General features: G+C 37.3%; 1 protein-coding gene across 2 annotated transcripts in view; it reads left to right on the forward strand.

Annotated features, from left to right (window-relative positions):
- The window catches only part of UNC13C (unc-13 homolog C), a 156,349-nt gene that overhangs the window by 8,728 nt on the left and 125,596 nt on the right, over positions 1-22,025 (forward strand). For both annotated transcript variants that reach the window (XM_086471301.1, XM_086471302.1), the window contains exons 2-3: positions 12,002-12,024; positions 12,556-12,620. In XM_086471301.1, the coding sequence (XP_086327427.1) occupies positions 12,002-12,024; positions 12,556-12,620 (88 nt within the window). The remainder of the gene's footprint in view (positions 1-12,001; positions 12,025-12,555; positions 12,621-22,025) is intronic.

The raw sequence follows: 22,025 nt of genomic DNA on the forward strand, positions 1-22,025 counted from the left end.
TTACACCGTTCCCTTTCTGCTTCTCTTCTGTCCTTTGATGGGGAAAAGGGATACCAGAGATTTAAGACAGTAATGGCAGTCCGTTCAGTTTGAGATGAATAGAATTGTAGAAAGGGTGCTTTAGAAAAATTATGTGATTAAATTAATCAATTAATGATAAAGGTGATGCATCAATCTTTTGTCTGTGAAGAAAGAGCAAGTAGTTACATTCACCACCTACTCTAAAGTTAGGACTTCCTGAAAGGATGATCTGCATCAGTTGCTTTTACTGCATTTTCAGTCCATCAAAAGAGGGATTAGAGTAAGGAAAATTATACTGAGTATAGTGATCATAATCTTGGAGACTCTTACTGTTTAAATAAAATCAAGCGCCTATTAATGTATTTTTCCAAGATCCATTTAAAAATAGCTCAAGTTTTAGAAACCTTAAGTTAAAGAATTCTTTAAAAACAGTTTAATATCTTTCAGAAAACATAATAGTGTTAGTATGGCTGATTTTTATTTTAATTCTGTAGTTACAGGCTCCATGTTTATCAGAAAATCTTAGATTGTAGAACTTCATCTCTTTGAAAAAAGGGTAGTAACCAAATAAATTGAAGATCAACAGTTTAATTTGGCATAGTAAGTCTTACTGAGTCAGTGTGCATTACAACAGGAAAACACGTGTCACAGCTACACTTGAGAAACAGTCTGAGAATCCCCAAAAATTCTTCTGTTATCAGGTGCCCTTTCGCTGGAATAGCTATACCTATTCTTTAATCATTAAAAAACCCTAATAAACAAACAAACAAAAACCCCACCAAAATGCAAAAACCTGCATATCCTTAATCAGTAAGGTGTAGCAGAAATCACCCATATTTTGGCTGTTTATTAAAAACAAATGAAAACTATTCAAAACAAATTAACCCAAGCCACTTCTGTTTAGAGAGTGACTTCCTTTTTTAGGAAAACTAATTCATTAAACCCATTAGTTTCCTTTGTAAAAGAAGAAAGTCTCTACTACTCTACTCCTTACGAGAACAGGAGGCAATTTAACACTATTTTCACTGACTTTAGGATTAGTGTAGATTGATTAATATTCTTGCAATTCCCTTTTTGTGCTTAGACAAATTTAAAATAAAATTTCTGGATCCAAGAGAAAACCTGAGCGTGAATGTCAGTTCCAAGGCTTTACTTAGACTGGCTCTGCTTTGGAAATCAATGCAAATCAATATTTTACCACCAAGATTAAGAAATATTTTCTATTTTTATTTCTAAAATGTATAAGCTTTTTCTCTAGGTCATTGTTGTTTAGAAGCAGAAATAACACTCCATCATTTTATAATGCAGCTTCAGAATAAAAGGAATCTCATTAAAGCAACTGGCTGAAAAAATATCTAGACGTGCATTTAAAAAAAGTAATGGCTTGGAAAACATGAGTTCATAAATATGCTCAAGTCTTTTTCTGATCTATTGGGGAAATAGAACATTACAATAAAACATGAAACTAAAGAGATTCTCTGTTTTGCTGCCAAAGTGAAATTCTGACTACTTTCATGGGACATGTGCCAGGCTTTTCTTTATGCACATTTTCCAGGTGATCAGTGGAGCACCTACACAGTTGTGTCTCCCTGGGACTCTAAATAGGAGAAAGTAATGATGTAAAACTATTGAAGCTAATGAAACTTTGTCACCCGTGACGTTTGCCTCCTTGATCAGTAGAGAGTATTCTCAAGATAGCTTGCATGAGCAGAAGCTTTGGTAAACCTGGAAATAAAGACGAGATTTATTGTTCCATAAATAATTCTAGCAAAAACCATAGACGCATACATACAGACACCTGCACTTTTGTCTTGTTTAAAACATACCATTTTTGTAAGAGAGTTTTCTTCTGCACTTGCCTTGTGTAAAATCTCATTCACTCTGTTTACTAATTTTCAGATGAAAACCTATGTAAAGAGAGGATACATTTTCCAGGTAGCCCATGTCTTCAAATGGTGTTGCTGATAGAGCCGTTTAAAAATGTCCTTGGTACTACGATAAGTAATGGTGTATAAAAAGATACAAGTTAACTAGGAGAAAAAAGAAAACCCCATTGAACACAGCAAAGACTGATCTGTTTGCACTAAACAAGTGGCGGCAGAGAGCAGGCAGCTGACTGATATGTTAATAGCTTCTCTGGGTTGGGCTGCTGACACCAGTTGGAATTGTTACACTGGATTCTCAAGAGATGTGATGTGGCAAAACATCTTTTTGACTCTGATTCTTCTTTTTGAGAAATGAGGTTTCTTGATCAGAGGCCAAACAGCAGCAAGTGATTCGTCGATACTACCACAGATCCATAAGTGTACGTATAGCTCTAGGTATCACCGGTGTAATTGAAGCCTCACCGAAGGAATTCTTGTCCATCAGCTGCTTACATACCAAGGTGGAATGAGAGAGAATGGTGAACTTATGAAATGTAAAATAATCCAGGAAAGAAGAATATGTGTAAAATGGATGAGTAAGAACTAAAGCAGATTTTAATCTTAACCTGTGGGTCTTTAGAGCTGATGCTTCTCTGCATCCGTAAGTCAGGGAAGACACTGCAAATGTAACATAGTGGAATTTTGTATGGGAACTTTAAAAGGCATGTTGGCTGAAATTTTCTTTTATAAAAAAGTAAAGCAGAGGCCAAGGAGACATGCCTTTTCCTAATAACTATGAAAAGGGTTGTGGAATTCAGAAGGATTTATGCATGTCCTGTCAAATTCTTTGAGTTGCTTCAGGAAAAAAAAATATATTACAGAACAAAATATGCTGAGCTTTATAGTATTTGTGACACCAATGTTGTATGTAGATTATGTAATTGTGAGTAAGCATATGTTTTGCCTTTTTTTTTGGCATCTAATATGTAACTAACATTATTAGTCACAGAGAAAAAGGATATATTACTTTGTTATACTCCTTAATGCATTTGAAATACTGTCACTACCTCCCTCCCTAGTTTTATCCCTCAGTAAGTCAAAACAAACCAAATCCTTTCAGTCTACCCTCACAGATTGTTTTATGAATCTCTTATTCTGGCTTTTGTCACCCTCTTTCTATTCACTTTGTTTACTTTTACTGTGGTTCCAAAAACTGGAAACACAACTTCAGCTGAAGTTAACAGGTGCCCATGGAGCTGAGTCATCTGTCTCACATATGACACATACTTACACTTTCCAGAAGGACAGTAGCCTTTTTTTGCACTAATATTACATCAACAACGCTTTCCATTTCAAATACGCTATATGCCTTGTACTGCTATCTGATAACTTTTTTGACATTTTTCATTTTTTTTCTTCCAAACATAGAGCTAGTTTTTACAGTAGTGCTCAGGCAGTGAAGTGAATTCAGTAATATGTGAAGAACATTTTGAATTCTAATGCCCGGGAAGACCTTACAGCGGCTTCCAGTGCTGAAAGGGGGCTGCAGGAGAGGTGGGGAGGGACTCTTGATCAGGGGTGTGGTGACAGAACGAGGGGTAATGGTTTCCAGCTGAAAGAGGGGAGATTGAGATGAGATGTTAGGAAGAAGTTCTGTCCTGTGAGGGTGGTGAGGCACTGGAAGGGGCTGCCCAGAGAGGCTGTGACTGCCCCCTCCCTGGCAGTGCTCAAGGCCAGGCTGGATGGGGCTGGGAGCAACCTGGTCCAGTGGAAGGTGTCCCTGCCTAGGGCAGGGGGGTTGGAACTAGGTGGTCTTTAAGGTCCTTTCCAAAGCATTCTATGATTCTATTATGTGAAATACTTGCAATCCATTCCAGATTGATGTCTTCTGCAAACACTATGAATTCTGTTCATCCAGCTTGCCGAGAACATTGGCTGACATTGACCTGTATAATATTGGTTAATATCCCACATGATACTTCTGCCAAAAATATTACTCCCAAATATCACAATACAACTGTACACAATTTTCTACCAATTTCACCTTTACTGTATTCATCTTGCTTACCTGGGGGAATGTCATGAAAAACAATTTTCAAAAATCATATTAGTATAGTGGTATTTCAAGTATTTTCCTTCTCATATCAGTTAAGCCAGTTTGCTTATCAACAGGAGAAAATCTAATTTCTTTGTCTTATCTCAGTAAGCAATTTTGGCTGATGTCATCTTTATATTCTGTATGTGATTATACATTGAATTATTTTTTCTTCCACTACTGTAAGTCTTGAAATTAATCTGGTTTATCTAAATATTTTAGCCTCCTAGTTTGGGGTTTTTTGAATGTAATTTTTAAAGTGTTTGAGACTATTTTAGATAGTTCCCTAAATCTTAGCTGGGAAGTGGATATAACTCCACAGGAGAAGAAACAACTTCATACCAATAGCAGCTATGACATCATAGCCTGTTAGTGTTTCCCAGACATTATGTTCTGCTCTTTTGTACTTAATACTAGGTGTATATGTTGTTCTTGATCTTTAACAGTAGGATATTTGTATGACTTACGGTTTTGCCACCATTAACATTTTATTTTACAACAGGGGTACGTTTTAAAGCAAATATCTCAGTCTTCCCAATTCACCAAATTTGGTTTGCCTACTGGAATGTCAGAGCATGATCTAGATATTTTACTGATGCAACCAAGCCAGATGTTGCTCTCCAAGGTCACACAAAATGTGCTCAGCAACTAATGGGCTGTCTGCAGGGCCAAAAATAGAACTGGTATGAAGTTAAATGCCCCAAAAACATTTGTGGGGTGGATACTTGTGTCTTCAGCACTGACTGCTTTACCTTCTGATCTGCTCTTATGGCACTAAACTGCTTGCTATTGCACGCATATGCCCGGTTGCCCAAGGTGGTCAGCAGCTCGCTCTTATGTCTTGGGTATCTAACATTCCTGCCCTGCTGTCACCTCTGTCTGTGCTGTTACCATAAACCAACTTGCATGTCTCGGTGAAATCCTCACGTTCAGTGTAAGAGGTACTATTTTATTGTTAGAATCCTGAGGGACTGCTTTCACAGTTGCTGTCAAGCCAAGTTGCTTGGATTTCTTTGGAAGAAACGCAGTAGGACTTCATTTTGCAAGTAAGACCATGATATAGTGGTGCAAGTCAAATATTTTGTGATGATGTTGGCTGTGTGATGTGGAAAGACTTGCAGTAATCAGTTATCTGTTTGCTTTCATAGGCTATATTAAATACTTCATTCCACTCACTGTTATTATTTGTATTAAAAAAGGGATAAAATGTACCCCTCTATCCTTTATGGATAATGTATGCTTTACCATTCTGATGTGTTCTAGAGTTGGAATGCACTCTGCGTTTTGGTCCCTACTGTCACTCTGACAAGCTGGAGACTGACAAGAAAGCCCGGTCTTCAAATGGACTGCAGTATTTTGAGACCACCAGAAATTAAGACGCACTAGTGTCATACCACATTCCGTTATCAAACAGTCAATAATCTATTCTTTCAGAGGTAGGTTTCAGAAGTAGGTAGAAGTATCTAGTAGCAGTTGAAAGACAATAGAAAACAAGAGCCACTAGAATTCTAATGGGATTCAATTTCTAAACACCAGAGGTGTTTTTAAAACAAATCTTCTTGTTTCAGATTTGCAGACCAGTTTATTAATAAAGACACGAATGCATTTTTTATTTTCACCAAGCTGACCTCCTCTTTTGACTGTCAATGTATCCTCTAGTAATTTTTCTACATCACTGCTAGTAAAGTGCTAGCAGCAATTCTTCTATTTCTCCTGTCAACCAAGCTTTATTCAAGTTTGACCTTCTCTGTCAGACAAGCATCACTCATCTCTTATGATATGCTAGCTTTAATATTATCTTTCAAGCGTTATACAGGGTATCTTCCTAGAATGTGCTTCAGCAGCACAACATCCTCTAGGCTTGCATACTGTAATGTTCTCTTCTGTAGTGATAATATTAGCTTCTGCGTACAGCTTTTATTATTTTGGCATGGCTTAATTGGTGCCATTGTTTTAGTCAGACAATCTACTTCTTTAACATGCTGCTTTTATTTGACCCTGGTTTTCATCCTTTTTTTCCCTTTCTTGACAACACATGCTAATTAGAACTGTCCACCCAGACTACAAACTGCTTCTGACTGGGGTACTTTACACGTGTTATTTCCATGGAATGGCTGTTTTGTTGTCTAATTCCAGCAAGAATTATGTCTGAAGAGTTTGATTTCAGGAACGATGTAATTGTCAGTCAGTTTGACATTCTTTCAATAGTTTTGCAGAATTAAAGATTAAAATGGTACTTTAAGAGAACAATGAACTTTAAATCTTTTTCCAGTTTGGTGCTATATAATTATGCACACTTAAGAGTGGAAAATCAAGGTAATATACATAATACCATTTTAATCCTAGGGTTTCCTAACAGTTTAGAGTTTTTATGACCTTATTATAATTCTTGTGCTATGGCAGGGGGATGGTGAACTAAATTTTTGCAATCATTGAAGAAAGACAATTGTATTAGGATGTTGCTCTGCTGCTCAGAAAAATGCAAAGGTGAAATAATGACACAAGGCTTGAAGGATGTGTATGACTGGGGAAAAAAAAATCTTCTGAACCTCTTTGATATCGATGTCTCTGCTGACTGGTGAGACTGTTGTCCAGTTACATTTCTGATGGTATCATAAGCTACAAAGCAAAGGTCTGTCTTCACTTCTATATATTCCTTGCTAGGGTATTGTCCTAGGTTACAGTGTAAAATGTGCCAAAAGAGAAAAAAAAGTATTCTATTACCATCTTCAGGAGCTGTTGAGACCAGGTGGGGCGGTGCTCCCTGCCTCCCCCCTCTGGACTATCTTCTGTTACTGGGCACAACAATGCCTTATCGCCTGACCCATCGATAACTCGCTCCTGGGCTATCTCCTGTTAATGGCCCATCAAGGAACTGCCTCACGACTCCCCATCCCATTGTGAGATGCTCCGCCCGGGGGGGGGGAGGGGGGGGGGCGGGGGGAGGGAAGGAGCCAAGCAGTCCATGTTAAATAAAAACTGAGATCTCGAACACCCTAGCAGCCTTCTTCCACTGGATTCCCAGAGGAGTTTTCCCCCCCCACTGGAGTTCCAGAGGACAAGAGCTAGCTACCTACCACTGGACCTTCGGAGGAAGACCAGGCCCTTTTACCTGATGGCTGCTTCAACAGAACTACATCCATCGCTTCAGGAGGACTGCAGCCAGCATCTTATCGGACTGCTACTGCCACCCTAACAGGGTGTCAGGTTGTATTTCTGACTTTGTCAGTGTGAACTAGTGGGTTGTTTTTTTTTCCTGCCTTGTGTTTTATATATATATATATATATATATATATACATATATTAGTAAAGAACTGTTATTCCTATTCCCCATATCTTTGCCTGAAGGCCCCTTAATTTCAAAATTATAATAATTTGGAGGGAAGGGGGTTGCATTTTCCATTTCAAGGGAGGCTCCTGCCTTCCTCCACAGACACCTGTCTTTCAAACCAAGACAGGTATTTTTCAGGCTGGAAGAATCTGCTTTTTCAGCTTCCTTTAGAGACTTTTTTCCTAGGAAGTTTGGGCATAGAAGCTAGTTATTTTGTATGATGAATTCCTGTGTTTAAGTTACAAGTGGCAACATTGCTAATAGAAATGGATAGATCAGACCATGTGTGAATTTGAAAACAGTTGATAACATTGTAATTTCAGCTTTTATAAGCTCTGTTAGTTTTTAGGCTGAGTTTGAATGTTATTTGTGCAGCATTAATAAACACTTGTTGGGAATTTTACTTAGCCATCTCAAAACCTTTAAACTGGTATGTGGATAGAAAATAATTTGGGGGCTTATTTGAGGGGGCTGAAATAATGCCAGATAAGCCTCCCTCACTCCACCCTGCCACTCCCCCCACCTGGGGACTAACTTACCTTGGTGGATACTTATGATCCGTTTTCAACAGAAGCCAGGATTTAGTGGGTATATTGGAACCTTAAAGGCTAATTTTAACTAGTGAATACTTTTATTTTCATGTTTACCTGAAGGTTTATGGCAGGCTTAGGGAGTGGTAGTAAAGAAGGAGGATTAGAGATAAATAGTAAAGAATGTTACAGAGCTGGAGAGAACTTTCTAGATAAGCAGGAGCATTTTTAAATATAGTTTCCTAATATTCCTTAAGGTTGTCCTCTCCTTCCTGAAGTTTTTGTGTTCTGTCATTGACTCTTAGGAATTCTGCATAGGAAGTGAGCTTATTGGGAGAAATGTGATATTGATAGCTGATCATCAGGTTTACATTGCTGTAATTAGTAACATAGTACCTTTTCTTCTTCTTTGTATTAAGTGCTATAATGATAAACATTTATATAAACAGCAGAAACCTTATACCACTACTGTAACCTTAACTAAGTTAAAACAGTTTTTTCCTCTTTTTAGTAGGTACCTATAATTGAGTTTGTAATCTTCAGACTGCCTAAAAAAAAAGGGGGGGGGGGAATTTTGGTTTTGCCTGCAATATTTGACATTTGTAAATATAATTTTCAGTAGTATCTGTCTAGATGACCATCTTATTCTTCATCATTCTACTACATATCACAATGTATATTTTGAGTGCACTAAGCTGAAATAGAAACAATTATGGAGCAATATCACTCCATGGATTTTTTCCTGCAATTCTAGTAAAACCCCCTCCCGTTATCTGAAATGGCACATGGTATAGAGAATATGCAGGCTATACTGGTATTTTGTAATGTAGTAAATTTTCACATAAAATAAAAATCTGAGGAGAAAGAAACTAATTGAAATAAATTAAGTACCACGTAGGGTTAACTAAGTGAACCAATGTTTACACTGTTCTTAGTACATTCATAACTTTTTTAGGTTAGTTGTTCGCTCTAGAATGTGTGGATGACAGAAAGGAGTTATATGAAGATAAGATCTTGTAAGTAAATCGTTGTCATTCAGCGGTATAATCGGAGATGTCTGGCCTTGTATCCCTGGTTTGAAAACACGTTCCTTGGTCTCTTACATAATCACAGTTAATTTCTTATCTGCATCAAGGACTGCTGCTGTCTGTTCGGGTAGCCTAATGACTGCTGAAGGGACTTGCTTGGTGACTGTACACTTCCTCATTTTGTGCTCTCAAACACACAGAGAACACTTCCACAGTTCAGATTATTTCACTCATGATGAGTTTAGAAGAAGCAATAAACAATGAAGTTTTCAAACTAATTTTTGTCTCTGAAGAGGCAGTTATTTTTACAAGAAAGAGACACTCTCAAAGTCTTATTTGGGGAGATTTGCGTCAGCTGTTTGCTTTATACAATTTCTACTGAGAAGAGAGACCATTAGACTGGTACATTTTTTTTTTTTTAAGTAGCAACTTCAAAGAAAAGCAAATAAACCCAAAAACATAATACCCTTTTTTACCTTCCTAATTTTTGATTGTTGCTCTCCTTGCTAAATTTAGGCAAAGTTAGGTTCCAGTAAAGGAAGTGTAGTGAAGTTAGATGAAGCTGGCTGAAACCCAAGAGAGGTAAAGATATTTCATATGTACATCTCTCAAGCTCTGAAATACAAAATTCCGTTTGATGTGGAAGACAAGTGTCAACAATTTTGTATTTTTTTTGTATTTTTTAATATGACTTTCTAAACAACTGAGTTAAGCATCATTCTTTAGGCAGCTGGTAGCAAAGTACCTGCAAACTATTTAAAAATTGTATTCCACGTAAATAATGCTGAGATTTATGATGTGTCTTTAAATGTCAGTATTACAAATATTGTTATGATTAGCTATTCTAGAAAGAAGGTTTGAGTTGTATGGACAGATTATGATGCGTCTTTTTACCTTACAAGTGATGTCCTGTCTAAAACTTCCCTCAGTCCACAAATGTCTCTTCATCTTTCGGACTCTGCCTTCTTTACAAGAAGTTTTAGAATTAATTCAGTCTCTCCTACTTGGAGTCCTGTTGGTACATTCTCTCTTGCTTTTCCTCTCATTCGCTTGTCCAGATGCTGCTCCAGCACTTTGGTTTCAACTATTCGTCTTATTTCCTTTAGCCCTCATAAAAGCATATCCTATTTTGTTTCCACGGCCAGCCCAGCTTAGAGTCATCTAGTTGCTCCTGCCTCTGCTCTCACCCTGCTTATGAAAATGCTGTAATGATTTTGTAGTGGGAAAGTAGGATCATATGGTCGTCCAAATCTTCTTCATATGCTCGTGGAGAAAGAGTAGCCAATCGTATCTGATGTTGTTGGACATCCACATTTCACAAATAAAAAAAAAATAATGTAAAGACTAAACTCATCTTAATAAATTTATTCAGTCAAATGAAGATCATTTGACAATTAAAGCACTACAGCTTAATTTAGTTAAGGATTAATGTCTGAGGCAAAATAAAAGTTCTAGTATTTCTGAAGGGGGGACTAAGCTTTGAAGTGAGAAAACATCAGAATAGTTCACATGCCAGCAGAAAAAATACCTTAATGGATTTTTCTAAAACTTAAAAATGAAAATTTATACCATGTCCACTTATATCCAGGAGAAGAACTAAAATTATCAATTCATGGCAAGCAGATGCAAATATTCTTAGTGCACAGAGGTGTGTTTTATTTTTATTAAATCATGGTGTTTACCATTAGTAATAGTTTTAATGAAAATCTTTGGTATAACTCAAAACAGAAGTTTTCCTTGGGACAATAAAGAATGCTCTTACTAAAGTATTTTTCACAATAGCAGTAAAAGAAAGATCTGTGATCAGTCATAAGAAAATGGCAAATTTTGTGGGCTCACAAAAGAGAAGAGACTGTTGCATAGTTGGATTTTCTGTGGATTTGAATTTGGTGCTGTGACATTGTTAGTACCTAGTAGCTCAATCCTCTTTAACCTTCTGGAATAATACAAAATCAGATATGATCTGACTGGTAAAACATGTTCTGAAAGTCTTGTCTCCAGTTTCTATTCTGTCCATTCTTGTGCATGTGCTTTGCTTTGGTCGCGTAAGTAGACTCTAAAATTAGTGTCAAAATAGAGCATTTTACTTCCCTGGATTGTTACTACTATACTGTTTGCAACTTTACATTTGCCAAGATATTTTTCATGTATGTGTTTGAATGCCATATTTTCTTGTAGTTAAAAATAGTAGTTCTTGTAGTTTAAAAATAAAATGTGGCACGTGTTTAGGTGTAAATGATCATTTTGTATTGTATGGAGTGTGGGATATATTCAAACATCTTAAAAAAATCCTGAACTATTTAAAGGCCCTGTAGAATACATGTTCCATTTGGAGAGGAAAACTTGAAAGATCGGTAAGGTGACCATTAAAACAATGCAGTTTTGTGTATGCACTGTACTATAAAGTGTCAAAAAAAAAAAAAAAGACACGTTGGTGGAATAGTATATAAAAACAATTCAAAACGTATTTTAAAATTGACAAAACAATAAAATAAGGGTAGTTTTTCCTGTCAGAATTTTCTGTCTGATAGTAAATGTGACTATAACATGTTTTTTCATTGAGCAATTTATAATGAGAGAAAGAGCTATATATCATATCTTATATTTTCACAATTGTAGTTCTTCTATTGGCATCTGGGGGGTAATTGCTGTCATTACATGAATAGCTGTAATAGAATAGAACAGTTACAGTTCAGGAGTTTTAAGGGGGTTTTTATATCCTTAGTAGAAACACTTTCATTTTCCTTGAAAATAGAGCATTATTTGTTTTTTTTCTTTAACACTGAAACTATATTAAATATATATTCATTAATATTTAGAATACATTAAAATACATTTTTGTTTTGATACAAAAATAAAAATTATATGGAGATGGGATGCACTATATAAATTATATGGTATCCTTAGTCCTGAATAAGTGGCAGGAGTTCTTATCTGCAGAAAACTTCTTTTTGCTTGTCTAAAATGCAGTGACAATGGTCTTGCTGCAGTGATCCAGCTAAGCACAGGTGTTATTTGGCTTCTGCTCTGCATTAGTAGGTTAAAACAGTGACAACATTTTATAGCATAAGATCGTTTCTCAGAGACTGTTTTGTCTAACTTTATTCCCCTTATTCCCACTTCTATTTCAGATAGCAGTTCTGTGGATGAAAAGGTTTAAAATCACATTTTTACTATAGGGTTCATGTATTTTGTTGATGTTTGTTTGTGACTTATTTGACGTGTTTTGTTCCTTCATTTTAGTTGTGAGATCTGCATGTTTTTCCCAGCTTTCCACTCTTTTGTTCTCCTTTGCGTGTATTGCAAATGTGTTGCATTTATAAACAGGATATCCCTCACTGTTGTGCTTATCATGATTGCCAACACAGGGGTCTGCTACTGTCAAACATGATATCTGGGATTTTTGCCTCTAATTAGCATCTGCACTACGTACACTACAGGACTTAAAGAAAAACAATGTTTGGGAAGCAATATCTTATCTTCCCATGGGTTCATCCAGTGTGTTTCACCAAATGCTGAACGCTACCAAAATGTGTTCCAAAGCAATAGTTACTCTAGCTTTGGCCTGGAGCTGACCCTGCTAAACATTTTCATATTAGGTGTTATATGTTTGATACAGTTAAATTCTGTTCAAGACTTACTAAGAGCAACTGAATAACTGAATGTGTTTTGGTCTTCATTACAGGCTCGAATAGTAAGTGGAAGTTCCTTGGATACTTCCAAGATCTATGCAATCCAGGCATTTAGTGGGTAAGTATCAATATGACTGTGAATTTCGTTATTTGTATCTGCAGATTGGCCTCATAGTGTTATAGTATTTCTTCTAAGTTTTGTTCTTAGGATCATAGAATCATAGAACAGTTCCGTTTGGAAGAGACCTTCAAGATTATCACAGTGTTCCCCAGGGCTCAGTACTGGGGCCACTCCTGTTTAGCTAGTTTATCAATGATTTGGATGAGGCGATGGAGTGCACCCTTAGTAAGTTTGCAGATGACACCAAGCTGGGTGGAAGTGTCGATCTGCTTGAGGGTAGGGAAGGTCTACAGAGGGATCTAGATAGGTTAGGTTGCTGGGCCAAGGCCAATTCCATGAGCTTCAATAAGGCCAAGTGCCAGGTCCTGCACTTCGGCCACCTTCGAGATCATTGAGTCCAACCTTTGTCCTAGCTCTATCAACACCACTAAACTATGTCCCTACATACAACATCTACCCGTCTCTTAAACACCTCCGGGGATGGTGATTCCACCCCCTCCCTGGGCAGGATGTTCCAATGCCTGACAACCCTTTCAGTAAAGAAATTCTTCCTAATATCCAGCCTGAACCTCCCCTGGTGCAGCTTAAGGCCGTTTCCCCTTGTTCTATCACTTGTTACTGGGGAGAACAGACCAAGCCCCACCTCGCTACAACCTTCTTCCAGGTAGTTGTAGAGAGCGATAAGGTCTCCCCTCAGCCTTCTCTTCTCCAGGCTGAACAGCCCCAGATCCCTCAGCCGCTTCTCATGTGAGACATGCTCCAAATCCTTTACTAGCTTGGTAGCCTGCCTCTGTACCCTCTCCAGCACCTCAGTGTTTTAAAAGGAAGATAGTTGGTTTCATTGCGTATGGCTTCTTTTAACTTTTCCAAGTCCCTGATTTTTAAGAAATTAATACAACAATTCAGTTGCACAGGTCAACTTGAACGACAAAATTTGTTACCTCTTTGCATACAAAATAAATGCGCTTTGAAGCCGTAGTTTGATATTGTCTTCATTTTAGTAAATGTGTAGTAATACAGTAATATCGGTCTAGTATTTGAAATCTAAAAGGTCAAAGGAAAAAGATCTTCCAGTTGCTGAGAGCGAATGTGGCAGAAACCTGTACATTTTGTTTGGCTGTCTCCAGACAGAGTTGTCTTAGATCGAGTTCTAGGGATTCCTTCCTTTGAGGAAAATCTTGCCTTCCTATTTGGAGCACCTTCAGTTTGGAAAGGAAAAAAAGCAAAAGCCATCGGTAAAGTGTATCAGTTCCATTAGTTAACTGTTTAAAAGGGGTATTATCTTCTTGCTGGTGCACTATATGAGCACTGTTTGCCAGTTATGCTTTGTTAGAAAGATAAGGTGATGAGATCAAGTTATCTGATTTATCTTCCTCCTTCTCCTTTGTGCATCTTAAAGGCTATCCAACGGATTCGAGACACTATGAAGTTTTCCTGTTTAGATTCCTATGTTTGGATTGTTTTGTTCCCCCCCCCCCCCCCCCCCCCCAAAGGTACTAATGGTATTATTCTATTTAATGGGATTCACATGCTGCTGTGGAAGGTATCATTAACATAACGTGTACTTACTGCTAAACTTCAACACATTTAAGAGCATTCTCCAGTTTTCAGTTGCTTAGGTAGTTTCTGTATAGTTTGTCATACCTCAAAGTGCTGTATTTCTTCCTTTTCCAGCGCATAGAATCTTCAGAGTTGCTGTAGAAGTGTGAGGCCATACGTGACATTGTACAGAATTAGTTGCTGAATGCAAAGTCAAACATTTTAAATATTGTAAGAAATAATTGATGTGGTTTCTCTATTAGCATGCTCTTTGGCATTAGAGTAAATTTACATTATACTTCTGGCTTGCAAACCACATATTGCTTTCACTTTGATCTGTTGCAGTTTTCTCATAAGATTAAAAAGATCAAAAGTCTCTCAGTACTAAAGTGATATAAACTTTTGCCTTGTACATTGATCAGCGCTATTTCTTACTCTGCCAAAACAACTACTCCTTCTTTAAATGGGATTTTCTAAGTATCTCTCTACATTTTTAAAATAGAACCATGTAAGTGCTGTGAATTTTCTTCCTGACTTCCAAATGCAAAACATTAGTATTTCTATTTGAATTATGTTGTTTCTGAACGTGAAACTAGCATATCTGAAGCAACTTTATTTCTCTTGGTTAGATTACTGATTTCAATAATTTTTCAGCAATGTATTAGCCACAAAAACATTTACTAAAACTCTCTATGCTCATGTTCACATTATTCTTCTAATGGAATCATGGAAGGCTTTCAGCAGATTCATTGTAACTGTGCTAGCAAATTATGACAATAACCTTTTGATTTGATGTATGACAATTTACATTTGATGGCTTCTCTTTTGAAAAAAATTATGCATATCAGAACAAGAAGGCATCCCAGAGGCAGCTTCTGATATTTGCCTCAAATTCTCTTTGTCATATCCCCAAAGAAGGTATATCCTTTTATATTTTGTGCCATGCGATGTCAGTTCATTTTTTGCTCGTAGGTTTTGATGGTTCAGATTTGAGTAATTTATGACTTGATGCACCACTGATTGTAATGTACCTCACCACTGAGAAGCAGGAATGTGATCTCTTAAAAACTACAGAGTTAGTAAGAAAACAATATTTAACCTCAAAATGAGTTTGAATTCTGGAAATACAGTGGAGAAATTTACATTTTCAGGTAATTTTATAGGTGCTGTTCAGTGCAGAATTGTATATTGCATTCAATGCTGTATTCCTAGAATAAGAAGGAAAGCGTTTTTTTTTCTCTAAAAAAAAAATCAGAATTCTGAGACTGAAAATAAAGCTAGTCCAAAACTGCCTTGGATTTATCATCTGTGGTTTTTAATGACCCAATTTTGATCACTGCATGTGGTTGGACATTCATTGCTTAAGCTATTAAGAACTATTTCTTAACATAACCAAAATCTGAAGGAAAATTTTCAGTTTCATATGATTTCTCTTTTCTTTCGTTATTTCTACTTCTTTAAGTTACCTACTTCTTGTTGCTCTGTTAGCTTTTCTTGTTTGTCCCCAATATGAGTAAGCTTAATACAAGAAAGCTCATTCTGTCATATTGATTGCAATCTGCAAAACCAGAAGAGAAACAGTTTAACATCTGTCATTGCATAGTTTCAGGAATAGCATTTTGTAAGCAGACTCTGTGAGTGCAGGAAGCGACAATCAAATGTTGACACCTATGCATGCAGGAAGCTGCAAGTGACTACACAGTTTTGCTGTACACACTACCTTCCATAGCAAATTACTTAATTACAGTTTCCTAATGGGTGCAGGACTTAGAAAAGTACCATACAAGAGTGTATAGAATTCTTATTTCTGTGGGTTGCACAGAAAACCCAATCTCATCGATGTAAGGAGACATTTTGCCGCTGACAAGGACTATAGAGACAGAAGTTGCTCTTCTTATGCCCTTTCTTCCATTCATAGGTGAATAAATTCAAATATTGAATCCTCTGAGAATAAGCTGTGTCGATCCCTTGTACGGACGTCCTGCAACCACTGCACAGGACTACTTCAAATGACTGACAGTAGCTCAGTGCTAGCTCCTGTTTTTACGTTAAACTTTACTTCAGTTACTGACAAAGTTTAGATTGGGCCTCTGCTTCCTTTGCATTTTTGTGCAAGCCTCTGTTTCACTAGGCCTCCCTGAAAACAGTGGTGCAATTTTCTTTTAACTTCTCATTCAGCTGAAGAACACTGGTGTCTCAAAGGCTGTTGTGGCTGTTTTAATCACACTCTACTCCTGCATGCAAAAACTAATCCTAAATTCTGGTATCCCTCAGCCTCTTCACTGCCAGCATAACCAGCTGCAGCCTTACTTGTGACTCCTTTTCCCTCTCATTCTCTCTGAAAGGCATTGCTGTCTGAAGTGAGGGGAGATTCTTTCCCTCATGACCCTTGATACCTTGCTTTGTCTATATAGAAAGATCTCAAATGCCTCTCTTCTGCCTTACTCCCCCCTCCCTCTCATAGCACAGTGCTGTGAACTCACCTCACATGGACCAGCACATCCCATGTCCATGGCATAGACTGCGACTGCTCATCCTCCACAATGATCTCCACTTGGCTGCATGAAGTGAGAGACTCAGGGTGAGAAAGTAAAGGCAAAGACCAAATATAGTTTCACTGGGGCTTCTCATGCTACTTCTCTGTTAAAAGGCAAAAGCTCCACCTTTCTTGTTCTCTCCATCCTAGTATCAAATGATATCTTCTTCATTTTATTTTTATTCTTCATTTTATTGAAGATGAGACACTTTAGAATTAATCCTTTAAGTATTTTTTAAAAGTACATGGAGGCCAGCTGAGATTTTCATCATGTATTTGAATCTAGGGTAGTACTGTTTTACTTTTTCCGGAGACTTGCTCTGTATTAATTCACTACTTGCCTGATGGCAGTGATGTCAGAGACTGACAGTTTTACCACGTGGCCTAATCCATTCTGAAACTTGCTAATGGTACACAGATGGTGCTGCGTGCAGATGATTACTCCTTTCCTTCAGTGGCATGTTCTCAATGACAAAACAAATTTGTTTTTCTTGGATTCTCTGACAAATTCAAATAGATGACTGTTATGCAGAATATCTTCGGAAGCACACTAAAAATAGTAAAAATTACTTTTTTTTCCTTGCCTTGAGTGATAACTTGTGTGCCTTCAACTTCATCATCTTCTATGTTAAGACGTTGTTGGGTTGTTATTGTTGGAGGCAGGGAGGGGAGTAGAGAATTTAATATATAACCTACATAACATGAACAGTTTGTCTATGGCTGTTTGTTTATGGTGTTTAAAGTTCCAAAGACTACATACTAACTATTGTTGGTTCTGGTTCTCCTGGTTTTCAACAAAACTTGATCTCACAATCCAAATCAGTATATTAATCTTTACTTGCAGCTGGCAGCCAACAATCTTTCCACATTTACGGTCCTCTTAAATGTTGTTAAAAGGACGGAATTTGTTCTTGTACAGACCATTTGTGCATAGGAGAATTTCTAGTTCATATCCCCAAAGTTGGGGCTGTTTCAGTAAAGGTGCAAGAAAAGGTACTAAATATGCAGTTCCCCGAGAATAAGATCGAGATGTATGTTTTCAGTGTGCATATATATTAGGGGAACTGTATCTTCCCACTGGATCTCCCAGTGAATTCTTCTGCTTTTCACTTAAAACTGAAGTGTATCTTCCCAGGCAGGTGTACATTTATTGTTTATCTGTCTCCGAGATATGAGAGTTTGGTGAATCAGCCTTTCCACGTCTCTACTGGATATTCTTCACCTTATTGTGCACCAATCCTCTTCCATGCTGTTACCTTTTATTTTTGTCTGTGTACTTGAAATTATTTTTTTGTTTTAATTTGTTCTGTAATCTCTTTCTTTTACACAGTGTTCTAACTAAATATTTATATTGGGGAAAAAACTAATTAACAGCATTTTAAAATTTTAAAAAAGAATATAAAATCCTATACTTGCTCTACTACCCAGAGTAACATTGAAACAACCTGCCTACAGACCCCCCCCAGTTGCTTCCCCCCACCCCTCAGCATGTGCAGGAGCCCAGTGGCTGTTACCTTTATCCTTCCATACGTGCCTGTATCCACAAACTACCAGCCCTCAGCCTCGATGGCCATGATCAGAATTTTTGATAGCCCTTCTTTAGCGTATTACCTTGCCCATGCACGTCCCCTCTGATTTCACGTCAAACTGAAACCATAGCTTATATCTGCTCCAAGCTCTCCATTCTAGCTTTTCATGCCATTAGCTCCTCCCAAGTTTAAAAATATGGTCTTTGTTGTTGTTGTTCTGTTCCTTTGAGCCCCACTCCTCAAACAATCCTGACATCTCAAACCCTGGCAAGGCCACTGCTACCGACTCCAGCCAAACTCTTGCTGAAGCTGCTTTTCTCCCTGTCTCTCTTTAATCTTCCAAATGAAAGGAAAAGTCACTGGTTATCCCAAATGACACAAAGACGCGGCTGTTGGACCCAGATTAATTCAAAGTTTGATAAAAGTTTCACAAGTCCCTCATAATGTAGGAGTTCATATAGCCTTAGTAGAGTGTAACTGGAGAACAGTTCTGAAAAATGAAAGCCAGGGTTTGATATTTTTATTTATTTATTTATTTTCATTTTGCTTTCTTGTTGGAAACTGTTTTGCCTGTAACTAAGCTTAATCACGTAACTAAGCTAATCACGTCAGGAATACAAGGAGAGCAATTAATGATGTTCCAGAGTCCATGTAAGGTAGTGGAGAAATAGGACACAAGAGTGTAGCACATATTCATGTCAAAATACTGAACCCTGACTACTAAATATACAAACCTCAGTGTCCTGCAGGTTAAGCAACTGCTTCAGCTAATTCCTTGGATTCTAGCTGACATTTGCCATAAGGAACACATTAATTTCTCATGCAGAAAACAGGATTTATTATCATTTCACAAGATTCTTACAGAAAAGATATCATGAAAGCAACTGGAAACATCTTGCCTTGTGGTTTCTTCCTCTATCATTTATAAGCTGATCTGTTTAAATATCTACCAGTAATCGAAAGGCAACTGGAAGTGGGTTTTGAAGGATGCTAACCTAGAATTACTATTAAACTTGTGGATGTTGAGTGCAAATATAAAGAGTTTTCTAGAACATAGCTAACTGGAAACACTCTAGACACCAGACCATATCTAGCAGTTTTTCCACAGTTGTCTTCTTTCTCTCCAGAGTATGTATTCCATCAGTATGACTGAAGTGAGAGAGTGCATTTAGACACTACTTTATACCCATTTTTTTGCAATTGAAATACTAGTCAATAACTACTCTTAGCCTGCCTTCAAGCTTCCCCCAATCAACATATCTCTGATATTTGCAGCAAAGTGTTTCAGCAAAGATTTTAATAAATGTGTTACTCATATTTTGAGATAAAGACTAGGAGTAACAAGTTTGGGGTTTGTTTGTTTCTTTTCGGTAATGCTTCTACACATAATCACCAATATACCTCCTTATGGTATTGATGTTTGGTTTTCCTCCCTTTTTTTCAGTTCAGGTAAGAGATCTAGTTCAGCTGGAATTTAGTTTTTTCAAACAGCAAAATTAAATTTTTCAGCACAGTGCACTGGTAGATTGCATGGCTGCTTTTCCATTCCCTCATCAAGCCTTTTGCACTTCACCTGACGCGGTACGGGTAAGGAAGTCACAGGTCACTTGCCAGCAATTTGTATACTGAGATTTCTAGACATTCTTCCTTAAAATGACTCATGATGATAATAAGAAGAGTATGCTTACATTTGACGATAATAATAATAATAATAATAAAAAGTTATGGAATGATTCAGTGAAGGACTTAGCCCCAATTAATTGTGTGCTTGAGGTAAAAGTCACCTCAGTGACTTTTCTTCAGTATGCAATAGAGCTATCTTTTAAATACATAAAGGAGGTAAAACTTAGACTTTGTTTATATTGGCAACTAAACACCAGCAAGATTCTTCAGTGGAATTAGTATAAACTCCCAGTATAATCAAATTTATAGTACGCTGTAACAAGCAACAGCTATGAAGCAAACAATCATCTTTTCTATGGTAGGAACTGAAATTGGCAAAGGCATAAGCAGTCCTTAGCAACTCAATTTTTTTCTCGAAAGAGGCAATATAGGACTTTTCTGTGTAAAAAATTGTGTCAATATGGACTGGATGCATTAGAAGAATTAGATTAAAATCCTGAAGATTGTACTTTTTAAAAGGCATCCAATTTACACAAATGGTTTGAACTAGACTTTTATCTCTCCCTGTGTCTCAAACTTCAGCAATAACTTGAAGGTAGTAGATCTGCTTACTCCTTGCTTAGCTTTTCAAGAATCCCTGTTTGAAGTTTTGCAAGTCAAGATGTGTCTGGATTTGCTCCAAGAAGTCCAAGACACTTTTCACCTGCTAACTAGCAACTACCAAGTCCGATTAAAGTTGTCCCCTTCATTCTCAAGTTCTTGTTCTTGTTTTTCTTGTTTCAGATTTGCTGTCTCTTTTGCTGATTATTGTTCTTCTTCCATTTCATCCTTCCTCTTACCTTGCAGATGAAGTGTGCTGTAGTTGTCAACGACACCCATAAGGAACCCTTAGCCTCCTAGATTCCAAGTCTTTTCTGCACTTTTCACATTGAATTAACTCTGTTTAATGTTTAACTGTCTTATGAAAGACTCTGATCCAGCATGTGGTGCGGAAATAGTCTTAACTGTCTGAAGAAGTTTTAATTTGGATGCTACCCAGACTCAAACTTGTACGGGCTGGGAACAGTCAGTTGTGCATTCCTGTGGATGTATTTCTAAATCCATGTGATATCATGTCTGCAGAAATTATTAATTGATCGGAGGTGGAAAAGTAGTAAAGCTGTTTGGCCGTGATTCCATGAGGATACAACATGCTGAAAGTTCACAGCTACATAAGTATCTGGATTTAAAAAAGAAATTAAGGTTTTGGAGATTTTTGTGTAAGATACAGTCTCACCACCTTCGTTAGAGTGTCACTGATGATTCAGTATTGCTTTTATTCTATTTTATCTCTTTCCGCTCCAGGAGGTTTATATTCTTATTTTTATTAAATGTTATGATCCTATGATAATGACAACCACAGAGATGCATGCTGTCAAAGGTAAACTAGGCATAGCATGTTATTACCTCATCTGGTTCTAGGAAGGTCTTCATCCTGTTTTTGCAAATGAATTTGTAGAACTTCCTACCTCCACCTCATAAGTTCTCACCAGCTTTATGTAAATTGGTTTTTTTCTTTCCCTTGTTGGTGTCTCTTCATTATGGCCATGTTGATACTACAGAAGCCATTTACACAGACTTCAGGGATAGTAGAGGGAGTTCGAAGTGAGTCCTCATTTTGTGGTATTGCAACAGTTCTGCTAAGGGAGTGTTAGTTTTGAGAAGGATGTTCAGATTTTTCTCTGAGACCAGATTCTCCTTCTAGACAATTCTTGCAGCACTGTGAATACTCTTGTCTTCATTCATGATACTACTGATTTGCTCAGTCAAGAATATCAGCAAATCTAATTTTAATGCTCTTTTGCTGACGCTTGGGTTTTAATAACTTTTTTTTTTGTTTGGATCTTACGGAATGATTTTAGTGGTTTGGGGGTTATTATGTGTTTGGGTTTTTTTCCTTCAAAATATTGAGAAAAAAAAAAAAAAGGAAGGAAAGAAGTTTACAAGTTGAAATGGTGGAACTTTGAGGCCACCTTGCCTGAGGCTAGCATAAAGTCATTTTAGTTGGCTGGTATCGACTCCCTGTAATGTGACAAGAAGCATGACAGGAAAAAGAAATGAGGTCAGAACTTCTTTGCAAGCAACTTTATTTTTTCCCAAAAGTTGAGATGGCCCCAGAGGCCTGTTAGCACAATT

The sequence above is a fragment of the Leptosomus discolor genome, chromosome 11, assembly GCF_034619465.1.
Source record: "Leptosomus discolor isolate bLepDis1 chromosome 11, bLepDis1.hap2, whole genome shotgun sequence".
Lineage (NCBI taxonomy): Eukaryota > Metazoa > Chordata > Aves > Leptosomiformes > Leptosomidae > Leptosomus > Leptosomus discolor.